At 37.8% G+C, this 20,636-nt stretch overlaps 7 protein-coding genes across 7 annotated transcripts; 5 read left to right on the top strand and 2 right to left on the bottom strand.

Moving 5' to 3' along the window:
- Positions 1–79: 79 nt before the first annotated feature.
- Positions 80–1,627, top strand: EAF01_006312 (uncharacterized protein; the record flags this gene model as incomplete). The annotated part of the gene is made up of 4 exons (XM_038914566.1): positions 80–143; positions 388–406; positions 456–649; positions 813–1,627. The coding sequence occupies 4 exons, from the start codon at positions 80–82 to the stop codon at positions 1,625–1,627; spliced, it is 1,092 nt and encodes a 363-aa protein (XP_038769521.1).
- A 629-nt stretch (positions 1,628–2,256) lies between these two features.
- EAF01_006311 (uncharacterized protein) lies at positions 2,257–4,231 on the bottom strand (the record flags this gene model as incomplete). Its single annotated transcript, XM_038914565.1, has 3 exons — positions 2,257–2,334; positions 2,390–3,615; positions 3,673–4,231. 3 exons carry the CDS (start codon positions 4,229–4,231, stop codon positions 2,257–2,259), a joined length of 1,863 nt encoding a protein of 620 aa, XP_038769520.1.
- A 417-nt stretch (positions 4,232–4,648) lies between these two features.
- On the top strand, positions 4,649–5,837 carry EAF01_006310 (uncharacterized protein). Its single transcript, XM_038914564.1, has 2 exons — positions 4,649–5,437; positions 5,490–5,837. The coding sequence occupies exons 1-2, from the start codon at positions 4,788–4,790 to the stop codon at positions 5,713–5,715; spliced, it is 876 nt and encodes a 291-aa protein (XP_038769519.1). The 5' UTR covers positions 4,649–4,787; the 3' UTR covers positions 5,716–5,837.
- Positions 5,838–6,071: 234 nt separating this feature from the next.
- Positions 6,072–7,699, top strand: EAF01_006309 (uncharacterized protein; the record flags this gene model as incomplete). Its single annotated transcript, XM_038914563.1, has 6 exons — positions 6,072–6,151; positions 6,254–6,377; positions 6,449–6,632; positions 6,682–6,811; positions 6,865–7,288; positions 7,349–7,699. 6 exons carry the CDS (start codon positions 6,072–6,074, stop codon positions 7,697–7,699), a joined length of 1,293 nt encoding a protein of 430 aa, XP_038769518.1.
- An 871-nt stretch (positions 7,700–8,570) lies between these two features.
- EAF01_006308 (uncharacterized protein) lies at positions 8,571–9,653 on the top strand (the record flags this gene model as incomplete). Its single annotated transcript, XM_038914562.1, has 1 exon — positions 8,571–9,653. The coding sequence occupies one exon, from the start codon at positions 8,571–8,573 to the stop codon at positions 9,651–9,653; it is 1,083 nt and encodes a 360-aa protein (XP_038769517.1).
- Positions 9,654–10,238: 585 nt separating this feature from the next.
- EAF01_006307 (uncharacterized protein) lies at positions 10,239–11,109 on the bottom strand (the record flags this gene model as incomplete). Its single annotated transcript, XM_038914561.1, has 4 exons — positions 10,239–10,533; positions 10,678–10,796; positions 10,847–10,905; positions 10,959–11,109. 4 exons carry the CDS (start codon positions 11,107–11,109, stop codon positions 10,239–10,241), a joined length of 624 nt encoding a protein of 207 aa, XP_038769516.1.
- Positions 11,110–15,343: 4,234 nt separating this feature from the next.
- Positions 15,344–16,856, top strand: EAF01_006306 (uncharacterized protein; the record flags this gene model as incomplete). The annotated part of the gene is made up of 6 exons (XM_038914560.1): positions 15,344–15,505; positions 15,564–15,814; positions 15,868–16,018; positions 16,070–16,150; positions 16,245–16,436; positions 16,506–16,856. 6 exons carry the CDS (start codon positions 15,344–15,346, stop codon positions 16,854–16,856), a joined length of 1,188 nt encoding a protein of 395 aa, XP_038769515.1.
- Positions 16,857–20,636: the final 3,780 nt, after the last annotated feature.

Below are 20,636 nucleotides of genomic sequence, written 5' to 3'. Positions count from 1 at the left end.
GAGAACATCAAGCACTCCCTATAACTACCAAGAGGAAATTGAATAAGAATCCGCTAACAATTCAACTCCTACGAAAGCCATGGCTGATACTCAAACTGGTACCAACGGCCACGCAGGTACACCTTATGAGGATGGGAGAAGTAGTGGGTTTTTCGGACTTTCTTGCTACCTCTTATGTTAGCAATAAGATATAGATGGTAGTACTAGATTAACCATAGAAAAGAGTCGTCAGGAGGAACGAAAACAGATGGGACTTTGCTTTATGACTGGGGCGGCGAGAATGATCTGAGAAATCCGTAAATGGGCCGCCCTCCTCCCAATGCACGGCGAAGAGAAATACTGAATGAGACCGATTCAATTGGTCCAAATTGCTCAAATGGAGGCTAGCTATAGCTGTCCTTATTGTGTGAGTAACCATTGAATAATTGATGCTTCCTCTAACAGGCTCTTTACAGGTCCATTCTTTTCGGAGTCCCAGCAGGTGTATACGGTGCAGGAAACGACGAGATGAGTGCTCTATTTAACTTCAGCAACTCTGGGTTTCCCTACTTATTCTTCGCTAAAACTTCCTGGAATATTGGGGCTGCAATAGTTCCCTTACTATTTGTTCCGTTGACGGAAACTTCAGCTCGTATACCTGGATACTTTGGTGCATATATTGTTTTTCTCATCTTCTTGATACCATGTGGAGCTGCACAGAACTTCGAAACTATGATTGCGATGGATATACTGGGTTCTGCTCATCATCACTGGCGGGCTTCTACCCGTTTTCTGGTTCCTCTTGGTAGAAACTCGAGGGGATATAATTTTAGCCAGAGAAGCCAAGAAATGGCGCAAAAATAATCCAGACGAAGAGCCACGCTATGCGGAAGCTGAGATTGATATGCCATCTGTAGCCACTCGACTTGAGGTCTCATTCAAGCGTCCAATCAAGATGCTTTACACTGAATGGGTCGTGTTTTCGCAAACTCTTTGGGTGTCATTCGCGTGGGGTCTGCTATTCCTCTTCCAATCCTCCGTTACTCAAATCTTCTCCACAAATTACAACTATAACACCTTTCAGACCACCCTCATTCAACTGTCTCTTAGCGTTGGTGCCATTATCGCTACTCTTGTAAATCCGATTCAAGACCATCTATATCTGCAGTCCGCAAAACGTTCCAAGACAGGAACACCCATCCCAGAAGCCCGGCTCCATTCCTCCATTCCCGGTTCTCTGTTATTTACAGCAGGTCTGTTCTGGTATGGTTGGTCATCCTACCCTTTTCTTCCCTGGATTGTCTCCACGCTCGGTATTGGTTGTGTCGGCTTTGGAATATATTCCATCTACCTAGCTGTAGTGAATTATCTGACTGATTCCTACGAAAAGTACAACGCTTCCGCGCTGTCGGCAGCGTCATTGGGGAGAAATACGTTTGGGGCTTTCTTGCCACTAGCAAGTCCAGCACTCTACACTAACTTAGGGTTCCAATGGGGAAGCTCTTTACTAGGATTCGTAGCATTAGTGTTAGGTCTAGCTCCGGTGTTATTGTTGGTCAAAAAAGAGGAGATTAGAAAGAGAAGTCCTTTTATGAAAGAGGCAACTTTTGCGAAAGAGGCACGCCGAACCATAGAGGATGGTGTGTAAGGGTGATGCGAATAGGAGAGAGTATATGAGATGTTTAGGGTTTTGATATAGGGTAGCACCGTGTTGATGGGAGAGAAGTAACGGGATCTATGGAGGTTCTCTGAGCAAGTAATTTTGAATTTCTTGCTATGTCCAACCTACATCACACGTAGCTTATGACCTTGTACAGTACATGCTTATTATATACCATATTTGAAAATAATCACCAAGTGATCGAATCATTCTCTCATCTCCTATCAGAATCAGTGCAAACTAGCATGGTGGAAGATATGGTAGTGATAGTGAAGTGCGCTGTCGCAAAAAAATGCAAGTCTTTCTAATTGAGAAATAAAGAATTAATCAACCAAGTATCTCTCGATGATTCTAATTTCAAATGTGCAACAAAACTTTTTGACCTAGAAAGGACTGACCACTTCATGCAAGGACATTGAAGTGAAATTCTTGAATTCTTTATGATTCGCCTTTCACTCGATATTGCCTTCAATTGCTGCGCATGATTCTGTCTCTCAATGCTGGTATATTTTCATTGATACGCAACTTTCTCATAAACAAATCTTTCACTTGTGGTATCCCATGCACGTCTCAACTGATACATCCTTTCGTCTCCTCACGTAATGGCCCCTAATTCCCTACTTTCCAGCATCCTCCTTCAAACTGACAATACGATTCAATACAATCTTATCATCCGTTGAGTCCGAATCCATTGCCTAGAGATAATTAGAAAAGTTTGTAAATAAATAGAAGATTCAGGAAACGACTCACCATATATGCTACACGCATAGCCTGGAATCTGACAGATTCGGGGCCTCCCTTTCCGAGCTCTGATTCTCCAGCAGCTTCTGGCCATGGAGCTCGTTTTCGTACCTCATCAAATCCAGACTCGATAACTGCATTAGGCCAAACCTCTTCGCTATCAGGGTTGATGTCATTCAAGAAACCACCTTCAGCATCATCTGGCTTTTCACTCTTAAAGAGACTATTGAATATTCTGACTTCGACGTTCTTCGAACCCTCGGCAACCCAATGAATATAAGTCTTTGGCTTCTTGCCCTCCTTATCGTAGACGGCTCGAATCTCAGTGACCTTGTCTCCATCCTTGGAGAATGAAATTGCCTTGACTGGGTATGGAATATGTAGCAGGCCGACGGATTTTCCAGGGGCGAGACGGAAGTAATCTTTGCTATCAACTTCTCTGAAATCACTTCTCTCAATATAAACAGTTTTAGTCAACTTGACCTTGTGGCTGCCCATTGCAGGTACTTTGGGTGAAAATGGGATGTCAAGTTCTAGCTCTTCGGCATCCTCGATGACGACGGGTACAGGATCCAGAACTAACATAAGTCTGGGAACTGTGAGTTCCAAGTACTTACGAACAGTTTGATCGAAACGAGCGAGTTGAATATTGGTAGGAGCAGTTGTTACTCCTAGTTCGTTAATGAACTCAAGGACGGCTCCAGGAGGGACACCACGTCTTTTGATTCCAATCAGGGTGTATAGTCTTGGATCATCCCATCCTCTCACATAGTTTTCGTCCACAAGTTTCTTGAGCTTTCGCTTGGAAAGAACAGTACCAGTAATGCTTAGGCGACCATATTCTCTCTGCATAGGCTCGTATACTTTCAGTGTACTATTCAACCATTCGTACGATACTCTCGATAGAATAAACTCGGTCGTGCAAAGCGAGTGTGTGATGTTCTCAAAACTATCGCAAAGACAATGAGTGAAGTCGTATGTTGGGTAAATCTTCCATTTATCTCCTGTTAGATGATGTTTAGCATCTAAAACTCGGTATGCTGCCAAGTCCCACATTTGAGGGTTTCCGTCTTCAATGTTCTGCTTCATACGCAAGAATGCCTCCCTGGGTTTGTATTCGCCATCTCGCATGGCTCTAAACTTTCTCAAGTTTTCTTCGATCGATTGGTTTGCATGCTCGCATCTGAATCTCGGGCCTCGTGCCTCACCTCCTCTCTGAGCTTTGATTTCAGCATCTAGATTAAGAAATTAGTATTTGCCAGTGTCAAAAGCATACGCGAAGTAGTTCTTACCACCACAATGGCAAACATAAGCCCCCCCTAAATTGATAAGTTCCTCTGCTTTCTCGTAAAGTTTATCGAAATTATCGCTAGAATGTGTAATCTTGTAAGGTGTGAAACCCAACCACGAAACCATTTCCTTTATCGCTGTGAAATATTTCTCTTCCTCTGCTTCGGGATTGGTGTCATCAAATCTCAGATAACACTGACCACCATGATACTTAGCAAATCCGAAATTGACAGCAATAGCTTTTGCATGACCGATATGCAAGTATCCATTAGGTTCAGGCGGAAATCGAGTAAAGACTGGTTTGACAGGACGCTCCTTGTACACATCTGAGAGAAATCCTTGGGCGAATACATTTGATGGCTCTGCTGCTTTGGTCTCTTCTGGCTTATTAGGTTTGGTTGCAGAAGCTTCTTTGGGTGGTGCTGCTGATTTTGCTTTTGCTTGTGCTGCTTTCTTCGCACGTTTTGCCAATCTCTTCTTCAATTCGGCCTTCGAGACCATCTCACCTGTCTCCTCATCAAGCTGGAGCTTGGCCGTTCCTTCGGTAATTGCGTCCGCCATCTTGAACGATAAGATCAAGGCGATTAGATTCTGGTATAGTTGAATGCTCTGAAAACTTTGAAAATTTGTCGAGGTCTAGGAGCTTCAGAGGTGATTAAGATTTTCCACTTATTATTGTTTTGGTTCAACTGAGATGGAGGGGTTCAACAATGAGTCAAAAACGTTTGGAAGCAGAGGGCTGAAAGCACCGACATCCCGATATCTTTACAGGGATACGAACAGTAGGCCGAGGGTGGCTTAGTGGCTTAGCTGCTTAACCACACGTGGACCTGGGCAGTACTTACTAATTAGCGGCCGGTGGCTGGAGCAAAAATACGGGAGTCCGTGCATACTCAAAGTCTCATAGCTGTAGGTAGGCAGCTGTAGCCTTGTGTTACGTAGTATCTCCTAGACCTTCCTAGTGAATACTTTTAGTAGGTATAATAACTATCTACAATGTAATATTTAATTATACTGTAGCCTTGACTTACATTAACCACATTACTCTCTTTCTTCCTTTTAAACCGACTTTTTTTCTCCAAACAAAAACTCACATCTACATTACATCATTTTGTAGATGATTAGGAGCAAAACAATCATGTCTATTATATCAGCTACCGAGATACCAACGGTATCACTTCTCTATCATCTGAAGAAGTTGACTCCCTACAAAGCAACTGATGCAGACGAATTACCTCCAACTCCAAATCAATTCTTCAATGATCGCATCGGCTTGATTCGTGGTGATATCACCCATCTCGAAGTCGACGCAATTGTTAATGCCGCCAACAACTCTTTGCTGGGTGGTGGGGGCGTTGATGGAGCTATTCATCGCGCTGCTGGACCCGGTTTGTTAAGGGAATGTCGAACTTTGAACGGTTGCAGGACTGGCTCAGCAAAGATCACCGATGCCTATGAACTTCCTTGTAAGAAAGTCATCCATGCTGTCGGACCGGTCTACGATAGCTATAAGCCTGAAGTCTCGGAACAAAATCTCGAAGGATGCTACAGTGCAAGCTTGGATTTAGCGGTCGAGAACGGTTGCAAGACTATCGCGTTCAGCGCCTTGAGCACCGGAGTTTATGGTTATCCCAGTGATGAAGCTGCCCCCGTCGCCCTCATGGCTGTTAGAAGATTCCTTGAAAGCAAGAAGGGTCCGAACATGGAGAAGATCATTTTTTGCACCTTCGTTGCCAAGGATGTTGCCGCTTACAACGAATGGATTCCGTAAGTTCCTTCAGTTTGGTGACGATTCATTTTGTTAATATTAGATTTACAGACGTATCTTTCCAACGGCCGAATCTAACGCCGACGATGATTGGGAGGAAGTCGATGAAGTTGAATCTGCTGAGAATGGAGCCGTGTTAGTAAAGGGTGCTGGTTCGGCCAAGGATAGTTCAGAAGCGAGCAAGGTTGAGCTTCCAGAAGTTCCAACTGAGGAGCCAATCGAGGATGAGGGACCTGCTACAAAGAAGCAGAAATCTAGCGATGATGAGAACTTATGATGATTTATGAGAAATGACGAATAAATGATAGTCCTGGAGTAATGGTTTTCGATACGGGTTAGCTAGATCTCTGAAATACTATAGCTCATCATGCCAGAATTTAAATTGTTACTGGAAACCACGCGAAGTTATTCCCAAAAGCTAAGGTTACCCCTCCTTGAAACCCTCTCTTGTGCCCCGCCTTTTTGTGCTTATTAATCAACACAAGTATTCATTCCTCTCTTCATGAGATCTCCAGGTTTGGCTATCTGAACACCCTTGGGATCAAACCACAAACACGGCCTCGATGATTTCACTATAGTCGTCGTCGTTACCTAGGTACCTGATTCGTCGAAATTCACTGATCAAGGTCGAAAATGTCGGCAGCTACAAATATCTACAAGGAGGAGGTTGACTTTGTGGCTCTGGGAAATGAAGACCCAGATTTTGGTAAACTGTAGGTTCTTAATCAGCGAATATTTTCAACCTTCTTGACTTTTTACTATCGTACCTGAAACGTTTTATGTACCTCTTCTGCGCCTGCTGAACACGTTCCCAGTTTGAAGTCAAATGGCCAATTAGATTTTAGCGATCCTAAATCGGTCCAGCAGCTCACAAAATCGCTATTGAAACGGGACTTTAGTCTGAACCTGACACTTCCAGACGACCGACTCTGCCCACCAGTAAGTCTAGTCTAAGCTCCAACTGTATTCAATTACGTGTCGTATTCTTTCTTTAAGCTGAATGGATCAAGGTACCTAATAGGTTAAACTACATACTGTGGTTGCAAGAACTTATTGATACATCGAGTGATGTCTATAACGACTGCTATAACTCTAATCGACAAGTTCATGGGCTTGATATTGGTACTGGAGCAAGTTGCATATATCCGCTTTTAGGTTGTGCTCAACGTGCTTCATGGAGATTTACTGGAACAGGTCTGTACCCTGAGTTTTTCAATCGAGGATGACCATTGATTATATTCAGATATCGATGACAGGAGTATTGCTTTTGCTAGAACTAACGTCCAAAATAATGGACTGCAAACCCGGATTCAGCTCATCCAGACCAAATCAAAAGGCCCGCTGATACCTCTTGATCAGATAGCTTGTCACAGGTAGTTATTGTTATCCCCATTAACTAAAAGGAGTTTTTGTTGATAACTCCAAGCTTAGACTTTACACTTTGCAATCCACCATTCTATACTTCAGCCGAAGATTTAATTTCTTCAGCATCTCTTAAACAGCGACCTCCATTTACAGCTTGCACCGGTTCCGAAACGGAGATGGTCTGCGAAGGCGGAGAAGTATCCTTTGTCTCACGGATGATAGTCGAATCCTTGCAATTACGAAATGAAGTTCAATGGTATACTTCAATGTTGGGGAAGTTCTCAAGTTTATCAAAAGTCATCGAGCAGCTGAAAAAATACAAAATCGACAACTATGCCGTGACAGAATTCATACAGGGCAGTAGGACGAGAAGATGGGCAGTAGCATGGAGCTTTAATGACAGAAGGCCGAGTATTGCAGTATCTCGTGGTTGTAAAAGTTTACCAAAGAGTCTACTGCCATTCCCAACAGAGCAAACGATTACGGTAGGTCTAGTTTGTCAATAGTCATGCTTTACAGTATCTTGAGTATTAAGTAGTCCCTAGGGTAGCATAAGCGACAAAGCTTTCATCGCTACACGGCTACACGATATGTTGTCAAAACTGATTGCGCTATGGAGCTGGGAGTCCGCGAGATTTGTTGGTACAGGCTTCTGCGAGAAGGCCGTTTGGTCTCGAGCGTCACGCAGGCATCTAAGTGAGACTAATGATGAGAAGTCGAATGTTACCCCGAAAGGTCTGCCTGAAGATATGGCTTTTGGGTTCAGAATCTCATTTGGGGACCACGAAGAAGAATCTCCAGGAACGAAAGTGGTTATTCGATGGTTGAAAGGCCACGACAGTGTTTTATTTGAGAGCTTCTGTGGCATGATAAAAAGAAAGTTACAAGACATGTGATGGAAGGTTCTTTTGTAAATGCTCATCCTGTGAGAAGGTTCGATTCAGCAACCAAGGTACGGATTTATATAGATGATCCATTGTTTCTTCAATTGCGAGTTGAAACGAGATGAAGAGGGATGAATTTGTTGTTCTACTCCGTAATTTTGACGAACGAACTAGACGATCAACATGAATTAGAGGAATTACCAAAGAAACTTGAGAATTTTATTAATTTATTAATTTAAAACATTTCAAAAACACGACAAGGCTAAGCGTTGGGATTATTAGTCAGTGGTGACTTATAGTAGGCTAGTAGGCTAGTCCGTCCTTCGTGCTGTATTTGTGTATGTAACCTTCCAGTGCCTTCCTGAGCTTCCTGAGTTCCTTACCATAATACTCGTAGCGTGCGTGCACTTACTTCTTACTTTCACTTTCCCCCGCTTCTTCCTCTCTTCTTCAAAGCACCTCTCGAGCCACCCAAATCATTATCGATGATAGCAAATTTCTGGAAAAAAAAAAAAAAAAGGCATTTCTTTCACTTCTATGCGCAGTACTCGTTTTAATTCAATTTCACGTTGGTCATCCGGTTAGTTTTGCTATGTTTTTCTGTTACTTGATTCTCCCGGATACCAATCAATGTTGTTGTAGTATTGATTGATATTCATTCATTTATCGCTTTCCTTCTGATTCACTACACCCACCCATTCATCGGTCCTTTATACTTTGAAAAGTCGCCCATCACATTGCCACTCAAAACGGTGACGCCCAAGGCATTGATTTCGGCCTTAGAATTACATCATTCTTCGATATCTGTAGTCTACTCTGAACGGTATCACAAAGTTTGCTCATATTGGATCTACGCTTCTAGACCAGGCCTGAGTCCACAATCATGACAACCACGATAACCACGAGATTCAAGAATAGCATTTCACAATCAGCAAGAGCAGACGATGGCGACAATACATCACCCAACCTCCCCTCGACCTCTTTCATCTCGCCCCCAAAAATGAAAAAGAGGGCGTTAGGTCAATTATCTAGCATCATTACAGCAAAATTTACTCAACGATTCACCCACTTCCCTGACCTACCCACTGAACTACGACTAATTATCTGGGGATATGCATTACCCGATCCTCTCGTTCACGAATTATACCCCAGCTGTCCGACCAGCTCACCTTATAACTTCAAAACCAAACTTCGATCAAACAGGCGACGAATTCCTACACTCTTGCATGCAAGTCATGAATCAAGAGAAGTGGCTTTAAAACATTACTGTCTAATGGCATACGAGCCACCGCCAGTGACGGAGCCCCGCGATGCTGTTGCTGGAATTACACCGTTCTACTTCAATCCTGCCATTGACACCCTGTTCCTAAATTGTGTGGCATCGATATTTCTTGACGTGAGGTGGTTTTTGCTTGATGAAACACCAAAATCGATTGCGCCGATGAAAAAATGGAAGAATGTAGCATTGGATAGCTTACACATGCGATTTGTGGCAGTGGTTGCAAGCGACCTACCAACACCACAACATAGGATCCGAGAATTGTTTCCAGATTTAGAGAATTTGAGGATTGCGGTTGACAGTAGAAATAGTGCCAGAAGAAGATTGAGGGCGAGTTTGAGGCCAGGACATGCGACGGAACTGATTACTGTAGGTTCAGATGATGTGGAAGGAAGTGATGAGATTGGCGTATATTTTGAAAAAGATTTTGGTGTTGACAGCAATACTGGAGCGAGTTCGACAACAAATCTAGCAGCGAGCGTCACCGTCACTGAGGTAGACGATGATGATGATGATGACACTCAAGATGAACAAGGGGAGAATAATAGGAGGCCGGAATTAACGATGTGCAAAGTTAAGAGAGATAGGTTCTACGTGGGTCTGAAACAAGACTTCGTTTACTCCTATGTAGGCGCTATACAATTACTGAGAGCTGCACGCAGAAGAATATTCAGAAGAGGGAGATAGGGAGGGTTGGTGAATCAAGCTCAACGGTCAAGCTTTTGCTTCAGCAAAATACCTCGATCTTACGACAAAAAGTTATGAATTTACAGTACCTGGTAGTTTTTCGGACCGACCAAGTGTCCTGCACCACGATATCCTTCAAATGCTGTTCGATGATAAGAAACATCAACATAGTAGCTGGATACTGGAACAGTGTTCAAAAAAAAAAGTCGGCACTTTGGAAGTGTGGAATGGCGACGAACTTTGAAATTCGTAAATAGGGCAGGCAAAGGGTCGATAGGACTTCCAGGTCATTTGAAGGTGTGGCAGGCTTATAGGCAATATTGAGGAAATGGCATGTGTTGACAGAATTAAGGATTAGTAAAGTCAATGCCGATTAGCATTCATTCACTTAGGAAATAAAAGCTTGCTAAGTTACTTTTTTCTTTTTTCTTCATGTATACGTGGTTCATAATCTTTGATCCTGTTGATTTGCTATTCTCCCAAAACAAAACGCTTCATCATATCAACTCGTTCAAAATTAATCGCTTGCTCGCTCACTCATGCCAGAATTGACGGCCTTCCTATCTCCAGTATCTTCTCCCAAATCTACCACTTGGCCTCCTTTCTGTCCAAAAATCCCTTCAAGATGGCGATCAAATTCTCCAATGCACTCAACCACACTCTCAAAGCACCCTCGACCTTGGAGTTGTCATCTCCAAGCTTAACGTAGAAATCTTTTCTGTATGGGCAGGCGGACATGGCGGCGCTGAATATGGGCTTCACCATGAAGGAGTGGTGGGGTTTGAGTGTCTCGCCGTAGGCAGCACGGAAGGATACAGAGAGTTCATCCGCGGGGGCGGCAAGGTTTTGTGAGAGAGCGATGCAGGTGAAGTCTAGACCACTACGGGGAGGGCGGGCTATTAGCTTTGAATTTCGAAGTTTGCAGAAAGGATAAAGGGTTAGGAATATTGTGCCAAAGTATGCCAACTCGATGGCAGATAATGATGGCGAGAATAGTATATAGAATCGTATGAAAATGACATACCGAACCAACCAAACTAAACCTTCAGTAGCGGTGTGCTTCTTGGTCTTGAGCTCATTGACAACCAATTCTTGGAGAGTCTCTGATTCTGCCGGTGCAGCAAGTTGTCTCTCGCGGATTTTCTGCCAAAATGTTAGCACCTTTGTATTCAATCGACAGGAGCCAATTGTACCTTGATGTTACCAGCCATATCATTCTTGACTGGGTTGAATGCTACAGATCCCATAACATCTACAATTCATTAACTCGTTACTTCTCAAGGAGAGACAAGAATGGGCCCATACCGAAAAGAGTGGTAAGGGATTCGGCAGCTTGGAGAAACTCTGTGGTTGCAATTGCATTGTCCTTCTCCTTGTTGACGGGGACATCGACGAATGATTTATCGAGAGTATCGATGAAGGTTTGTCCAGGGGGGATTGTCTTAACAGATGCCATTTTGAACGAGTTTAATTGATATGATTGATTGGAGAAGACGAGTATTGAGATAAAATTCGAAGACGTTCAGAAATTGAGAAAGATGGATAATGAGAAATTGTGAATGAGGGCTTTCAGGAGAAGAACAGATATGGGAGAGCTTTAAGAAGAACCCTTATTATGAAACTCGTGGCATGAATTGAATAGATGGAGTCGGATGTTTGGGTGTTGGGTGGAATTGGTGGGGCAAAGGGAAAGCGGGGGTTTAGTGTTGGAAGTTTCCGTGCGAGGTGAGAACGGCGGTCAAGGATTCAAAGTTGCAGCAGTGTGAAACTTGGGCAATCATATCAACGGATGAAAGGATCTCGAGAGGACCTCTATGAAGATATATTATTGCGTGCAGTCGATGATGCGGATTCAATCTGGAAAGCTCCATAAGATCCATCGTTCCCACGGTTCAAGTCCCTGAAGTACTACAGATTGCTGGTTACTTTGCCTTTTCTGTTTTAGTGCTGTTTATTTCTATGGAGTCGTTCAATGCATGGAACCACATCTTCGAATCCAGATCTTCATGTTCTTGCGATGCTGTACGTCTCGTGGGAGAAGTCAATATCGCAAATGCAAATTGATTGCATATCTGCCCAACGTATTCCATCATGTCAGACTCCCGTGTTGTTTCTAGTGAAACTCATGAAGACCGGCTTGAAAATGATGTATACCACACTCATCCCATCGTTTATTGATTTGTAAATGGGCAGGAAGTCAAGTAAAATGTCAACGGCGAGTCCTTCAAACAAGTGTTCGTGGCAAGATATGATGAAACTTGAAGGGAGAATTTTGTAGTCCGGTCAAGATTTATGAGACAATGAAAGGAGAAGTCGAAATAACAAATGACTCTCTTTCACCTAGCAATACAATATACTCCTTCTGTGAAAGGAAGAGGAGATGCATAAGTCCATTGAATATGGCCATCGGTATCAAAATTCGATTTCCATCACAATACTTATGGTTTTACCTTGGATTTACAAAGCATTAAACTAAAAACATTCTTATTGGAGTGTATCTAATGTTTGAATGTATTTCAATGTCTCAACATATTTCAACGTCAGAAGGGATTTCAGTGTCTGAAAGTCATTCAAGCTCTACATTCTATGCTCTGCAGAATCAATTGACCAGATTGCTGCTGATGTAAGGCAAAATGGAAGGTAATTACATGACGAGCTTTGTATTAGCTACCTGTAGGGCCAAATATCAACGCGAGGAGTTATTCTACAGCTTTCAAGGTGTAAGAGTCAAGGCCTCGACTTATCGCATACTACTCTTATTCGTAATAAAATACCTATGAAAAATCGTTTTTTATATAAACTAATGATTTTTATAAAACCTTAATGAATAAAAGAACTGATTTAAAGATTTAATATATTAAAAATAAATATAATAAGAATCTTATAAATAAATAGTTTCTATAAAATTTCCTTTTTAATAAAGTTATAAATTGTTAAAGTTGTAATCTCTTAAATTTTATAATATATAGTACTTTTTCTATATATAAAAATTTACTTTTTATAGATTTTTTTAAATTTTAAATTTTAAATTTTAAATTTTAAATTTTAAATTTTAAATATCTATAACTTGATTTAATAAAAAATTGATAAAGAATTATTTATTTATTTGAACAGTTTTAATAAAGAAAAAATTTAAACTATATAAATTCGTTTATAAGATTAATCGAATTAATATATAGTTTAAAAGTTAAGAAAATTAAAGTTTTAATGTGTTTTCGATTAGTATATAATAAGTCAGAGTCTCAACTCTTATATATAATCTTATTTGACTTGAATAATAAGCGATTAATTCTCGAGATATTATGGAATTTATAGAATTCGTATCGGCGAAATGATGAGTGATCAATATCTCCTTGTTGGTACGTGTATAGTGTGAAAGAAGGACGAAGTTCTTATTATGCTATGTAGAAGCTATTTATATGTACCTAGGTACTCTGGTGCGCTAGTATTAATTAGCGTACCACTTGTCATTTGCGTTCTTGATATCTTGATTCATCATCATCCATAACGTTAAGTCATGGCGTAATGCGTCTAATGGCGTAATGCGTCTAATTGCGGGGAACCACTCTATTAAAATCTCAATTACTCAACAATCAACTATAATACAATCTCCAGTATCACTTTCAGATTCATCTTCAACTTCTTCTCCAATATCCTCTTCAGTTTCAGTTTCATATTCAATTACTTTCCCTTTCCCTTTTCCTTTTTTCATTGTCTGTACCTTAGTAGCTTTTTCGACTTCCACTACTGCATCACATAATTCTTGCGTAGAAATATGAAAATGACCCTTCAAAACTAGTCTCTTTCCTTTCTTACGTATCGTACGTTTCTTCATAATAGCTCGTAAATTATTCGCATCGTATTGATGAACAATACTTTGAGCTCGAAGTTGCTCACTCCTAATCATCAATTTTCGAATGTATTGACGAACCGAGGTTGAAAGAGTCGTATCATTTTCAATTGTTGAATTTAAAAGGTTATTTGCTGTTTGTAAGATTGCTACATCCGGGGGTGAGCTATTGACGAAGACTTGGTTAAAAATATCAAATTGGGTTGGTTCTTTGGATATTTCGACTTCGGGGGTAAACTCTCGACCCAGTGTACGGAACACTCTCTGTGGATTAAATGGATGTAACCCAGCTCCCCGCCATGCCGATTCGATATTTTGATGATGGCATACGTCGGCTCGAGCTTTAATATATGCCTCCATCCATTCAATCTTTTGTATTCGTACAAGTTGAGCTTGATTCAAATCAGAAAGTGCTGCGGTGAGCCGTTTTTTCAATGGACCGAAAACCGCAACATCAAGTGGCTGAAGCAAATGCGAGGTATGAGGAGGAAGTATAAGAAGTACAATTCGATTTTGAAGGCAGTGAGCTATAAAGCTTCCACTAATATGAGAATCGTGGCCATCGCAGATGAGAAGCCGATATTTGCCACCTGCTTTTGCACGAGTTGCAGGTTCGAAAACGCGTTTTAGCCATTCTAATCCATGAAGATTGCTTGTCCAGCCCTTTGTATTTGCTGAAAAGAACCAGCTACCAAGAACTTCCTTCGGAATCCAATTTTGAAGGACATTTTTACCTTTAAAAATCCCGAGTGGTGGAAGAATGGATCCATCCGCACAAATACACTCTACCATTGAAATCCACTCTTGACGGCCTGGATGTGCTTGATGTTTTGTACGAAGTGTAGAATCGATAATAATTCGAGTTGATTCCATTGTCCCAATTGAATGTCCAGATTCATCCATATTATATTCGTCTTTCTTCTCAATTCCATAATCCTGAATCGCTTTTTGATACGCGTCAAACCAAGTACTACATGTTTCCCTGGTTGCACCATCCATTCTTACAGATTCAATTCGACGGCCAATAACAACTGTAAGATGAGGATGTCGTTTGATAAATCGTGGAACCCATTTATGACCAAGAAGGTGTTGTGGTGGGAGTTCAAGGGAGTCAAATGAGAGGCAATCCAAATTATAAGTCCGTTTTGAACGTAACTCCTCAACCAATTCTTTTAACAACTAATGGCCTGGTGAATAGCCACTAATTGTCAATTGCTTTATCCACTTAAGAAGTACATTCTCTTGTACAGCAGAAAGTTTCTGTTGCGATTGACGTGCTTCAGAACGCGATGAACCCTCTTTGACGCGTCGCGTCACAGTATCTTTAGAAAGCCCCAGTTCTTTTGCAGCTTCATATGAAGACTTATACTTTCCATTTTGAACTCCTAATACTGCTTCAGAAAGTCGAGATTCCATTTCCTGCACTTTTAAACTTTTTCGACGGACCATTGTTGAATTGTTGCTTTTTTGATGGGGTGGTCCCCCACAATTAGACGCATTACGCCATGACTTACGTTATGCTACAATGACGCTTCAATCGTTGTTATTGACCTTTTCACGATTTGATTATCTGGCAACATACGGATAACTACATGCAAGAATATTGTGTAATCATTTCCGGTTCCATCACTCATCTGTCGTTTTCAGGTGGTCGATGTTACCAAGCTGGGGTAGTAGCATTGGTCATTGGACAGGTGACAAAGCCTCTCTGTGTGCATAGCTTACAACGACATTCCTGGAGATGAACATTTCTGCAAAACGCGATTAGTAAACATCACAATGCTCAATTTCGTGACAAAGCAGCATTCAACTTAAGAAAGATTAAGACTCTCAGCTCCGCATGATTAAAGCATATCATGTCCTCGTCCCTCCATTTCAGTTCTCAAACTTACAAACATCAAATCGAACTCCAGCATACATTATGTCTACTGAAAAAAAATCCGTCTTCTTGACTGGGGGTAGTGGCTTCATAGCTTCTCATATCCTTTCCCTCCTGATTGAGGTATGCATGCTTCCATTTGTTATTATGTAGATCCGAGTGTATTTAACAGACTTTGCAGAACGGCTACAAACCTACTGCCAGTGTCCGCTCCCCTACGAAAGCCAATCAAATACTCGAACTTCATCCAGAATGGGTGGGAAAGGTCAAGTTTGTATTTGTGCCTGAAATCACAACACCTGGAGCTTTTGACCATGTTTTCAGAGATCAATCTGAAGAAGACGGCTTTGATTACATCATTCATACCGCGTCTCCAGTCACATTTGCTGTCAAGGACGTGAAGAAAGACTTGATTGACCCAGCTGTTCATGGGTAATTATACAGGCCTGCACACTCTTATGGCCAATCTCTAACATTGACGAAAGCACTACAGAAATTCTCAAAGCGACTCACGAACTAGGAGGCAAGCAGGTGAAGCGTTTTGTTTTACTTGGTAGTGCTGTGTCTATTCTTGATTCATTCGAAGATTTGAATGCTCCGGAACGGGAACCTTGTGCCGAAGATGATTGGAACCCTGTCAGATTTCTTGCTATCACAATATAGCATCATAGCTAATCTAACTCACAGGCGACTAAGCATGATGCAGTATCGTCTCAAAACCCTCTCATCGGATACAATGTTGGTAAAAAGAATGCCGAACTTGCAGCCGTAAGCAAGCCCCCTTACCATGTCCAGGCTAGAACACGCATCTTCATATTGACTTGGTGATCCTTCTCTAAGGTTGCTAACACATCAATGGCAGTGGTGCTTCATGAAAGAAAAGAATCCGGCTTTTGAACTAGTTGTGATCAATCCTGATGTAGTCCTCGGCCCTATACTCCAGCCCGTCCCCAGTCTTAAAAATATTAACGAAACCAACGAGTTCGCTTGCTATGCTTTCATTAATGACACCCATGAGACCGTTGGTGATGCCATGTTTGCCTTTTGGGATTTTGTAAGTTTTTCCCTCCTCGGCTATATATACAGATTCCTCTCGCTGTTTATCAGACTAATAAATGCAAAGGTTGATGTTCGCGATGTAGCTCTCTTGCATATCATCGCACTCACCTCCCCTCGTATGGCTAACAAACGTCACATTATCTCCTCGGGTCCTCTCGCGCCCCAGTTGGTCGTGAATGTTATTCGGAAAAATTTCCCGGAACTGGAGGGAAGATTACCGACAGGCGGTGATGAAAGTGAAGTTTTTCCAAAAGGCCTGCGCCCCACCCAATTGAACAACGCCAGGAGTTTGGAAATCATTCGACAAGCCAAAGGTCAAGATTGGAGCTTCAAAAGGTTGGAAGAAACCATTGTTGGCTCAGTACAGTCATTGCTGGAGCTAGAGCATAAATGGGGCTCTCAATCTACTCACTAACAGCAATACGAGAACTTTTTCATTTCCTAGAACCACCACAAATGCATTTTTTTTAATCAAAAAATGCACGTGGGGATTCTTGATGCTGTATCTATGATGTATCAATGGCAACATATTCCTTAGCAGATTAAATAGTAGAAGCTTGATATCATACAATCTTGCTAAAACTCTTCAACATTATACTCAGCTTGTTTTTTTTTGGTTTTTTTTTGTTTTTTTTGGAATGCTTATCTTGCCTTGAAGCAATCTGTGAGGTTTTGGTTGATTTTCAGTATCACCATGATCACGACAGCTATGAAGCTCCATGGAAGCTTGATGAAAGCTTGATGAAACATATCAGACAGTGTGCAATTCATTGATCTTACAGATTCGGTAATTGTTCCCACAAACCTAATGCACAAATTCGTTCCATACAGCTCAGTCGAACTATCCGATTCCGTGCAGCTCATCATTATTCTCGCGTCCATGATGCACGTCTTTAAAGCTCTGCACAAGACATATGCTGCTACGGCCATGATAAATATAAAGTATAGGGATGCTAACACCTCTACTTGTCGGCTCTTGAATAAATTCTATCAATCACCCGACTTCGATCTATAACAACTTCGATATATAGGATTTCTTGAAATAATGATGATAAATTAACTACATATTTAAACTTATTTTTAAATATATAAAAATAATCCTTAAGATTGCTTTATTATTATTATTATTATTAACCCTGCTTTTTATTATATGAATAAAATCGGATAATCATATAATTGAAGGTTTATCTCCTTAATAATCTTACTATCCGCGAGGACTATAGTATTATATATACAAAAAAAAGGAAACTTTTGTTTAATGAGATCTAATTTAAGTAATCTAATTAACCAGAATGAATTTTAACTTTATTAATGTTATAGCATAATATAATATTTAAAAACATTAATTGCCTTTTTCAATAAAATTATTTTAATAAAATTAAATAAAGTATTAAAAAATTATAATTATATAAAGTAGACTAAAAGCTTTTAAATAATATAATTTTAATAATTCTGATTTAAAATATAAGGCTTATATAAAGAATCGAGATTTATATATAATATTTTTAAGATGAATTAAAGGTTTAGTAACTTTCTTGATATTATTAATAATACATATATAATATATGTTACATGCGAATACGTATACGTGTATATACATCTTTATCTTAATATTAATCAACTTAATTAAATTGAAAATTTATTATTATTATTATTATTATTATTATTATTATTATTTAATAAAATTAAGGATACAGAAATTAATAAGGTATTTTCAAAATTTCAATTAATTATATAAATATAAAAAAGTTAAGAAAAAGATATTATTTTGATATAATCATTTATAATTCAATACATTAATTAATATTTTATACTATTATTAATAATTATATTATTTAAGAATAAAGTAAGTGTAAGTATTTATAATATTATATAAATACATATATAATTAATATCAAACTTAGTTCGAAAGTTTTATATTTGATTATTAATTGAGATAAATATACTAGAAGGTTTTATTTTATAAATAATATAATTATTATACAGCATTCCGAAAGCAGGTGATTACTAGTCTAATATATAATATAAGTATTATATTAATATATTTAAAATAATATAACTGACTTATAATCTATATCTTTTATATAGTAGTAGTAGTAAATTCATAATCGATTTGATCTATATAGCTATATTAAGATTATACAATATGTTCATATATGATTCTAATTAAATAAAGTAGATGGGAAAAAGAAATAAAAACCTATTCCTCTTTGAACTTCCTTATTAAAACCCTCAAACAATCTTATAAATAATTCTTTCAAATCCTTTAAATCGCTTATATTATATATCTATTCTATTTAAAAACCTTTTATTTATAAATCCTCTAATATATTTATAAAAACCCTACACTTTCTATTCTATTATAATAATCCTCTTTTTTCTATTCAACTTCTTTTAAAATATTATAAAAACTATAATTAAATATAATATTGTATTCCTTTTAAAGAGTTGTTTTTATTCTCTAATACTTCAAATTATTCAAAGATTATTTTATTATAACCTCTAATTCATTACTTATAAGGTATATATTCATCTTCTCTTATTATATATTAGTAATATATAATTTCTTTTTAAAGTTTAATATCATCTGTTTTCTTTTCTTCTATTAAGTTATTTGATCGATATAGAATACAATATATTAAGGCCTGTTGGACTATTCTATTAATATAAAGGACAAGATTATATTGTAGAACTAGATGATTGAATAAGGTTGAAATAATAAATTAAAGTTTTATTTATAGATATAAATTTAGGATAGTATTATTTAAAAAGAAACTTGTTGATATAAATATTTAATTATTCTTGAATAAATTTAAAAGGGGTTCTTCAAGGTTTATAGCTTATATAATAACTTTATTAGAAATAAATAATACAATTTTGCTAGATTATAATAAAATTATCTTATATTTCTTAAATTGATTGGGAATATAATTAATATAATTATCAAGAATAATAAGATTAATAATATCAAGATTATAATCTTAATCAATTACCTTAATATAATTGTCCTTAGGATTTTTATAATATAAATTTATTAATATAACACGAAACTTTATAAATCTATAAAGTAAATTAAATATATATATTTCTTTGTTTATATTAAGAAATAAAAAAGATCCTTTTTATTTATTAGATATAATATTATTATCCTTTTTCTATATTAAAATATCATTATTTAATAATAAATTATGAAGTATAATAATTAAAGAGTTATTGTATATATTTATTACTTTTTGTATTTTCATAAAACTATATAATTTGTAGATTTTTATTATAGTTTTAAAAATTGTAATAATTTGTTATTAAATATTAAAAATAAAAGGATTGTTTTTAATTATAACGTAACTTATAATGAACCAGGTCATATAGGGAACCGGATCATAAAATTCAATTCTCTTTATGTGATCTTGTTCTACAAACTATATATTCATTTAATTTCAATTTTAAATTACTTGAACTATTTTTTGATTCTTCTTTTTTAATTTCCTTTTTTAATTCTTTGATTGAATATTTATATAATTATTCTTATAGCTTTTTCTTCTTAGGTTTTTTCTTTGTTTTATATATTATTTTTAGTATTTTCTTATTATTAAAAACAAATTGATTTTGTAATTTAATTCTTTTATCTTTAATTCTTTTCTTTTGAATTTTAATTATTTTCTAAATATTAATAAGTTGTTTTTGAAGTAGAATTATTTTAGTATTTTGAGATTCTATAAGTTTAGTTATTTTTTTGATATATTGATAAGTTAATAATGTAAGAGAATTATTATTTATTAGAGCTTTATTAAAGATTTGATTTACTTGTTTTAGTTTTATCTTATTTGAAGGAGAGTTTCTAAGTATAAACAAGTTTAGATCTTAATTAAAGATTCTTATTTGTAAAGTGAAAGATTATTGGGAGGAATTAAATAATAATAAATTGAATACTTTTTGTAGGGTAAAAGGTACTAAATCAGCTCTTTTTTAGTTAGTTTTAATATTAGAAGAATTCAGTGCTTTTTTTCTAATATTTTAAAAGAGTTTTATTTATTCAGCTTTTTGGATTTGTTTTATATTAGCTTGAGAATATCAATCGATCTTTAAAGTATGATATTGTTTTATTGGTTTATATATTGTAATATTAAATGATTGAAGTAAATAGGAGTAATGAGGAGGTAATATAAGTAAATCGATATTCTTTTTTATATAGAAA

Source organism: Botrytis porri (genome assembly GCF_014898465.1).
Source record: "Botrytis porri strain MUCL 3234 chromosome Unknown BPOR_008, whole genome shotgun sequence".
In the NCBI taxonomy this organism is placed as follows: Eukaryota; Fungi; Ascomycota; class Leotiomycetes; order Helotiales; family Sclerotiniaceae; genus Botrytis; species Botrytis porri.
This window is presented reverse-complemented; position numbering and strand designations above follow the sequence as displayed.

Bases quoted from the DNA above. Each gene is read 5' to 3' on its own strand.
- EAF01_006310 (XM_038914564.1), top strand. From the start codon at position 4,788: ATGATTAGGAGCAAAACAATCATGTCTATTATATCAGCTACCGAGATA. The intron at 5,438-5,489 runs GTAAGTTCCTTC...TTAGATTTACAG, and splicing joins GCTTACAACGAATGGATTCC to ACGTATCTTTCCAACGGCCG.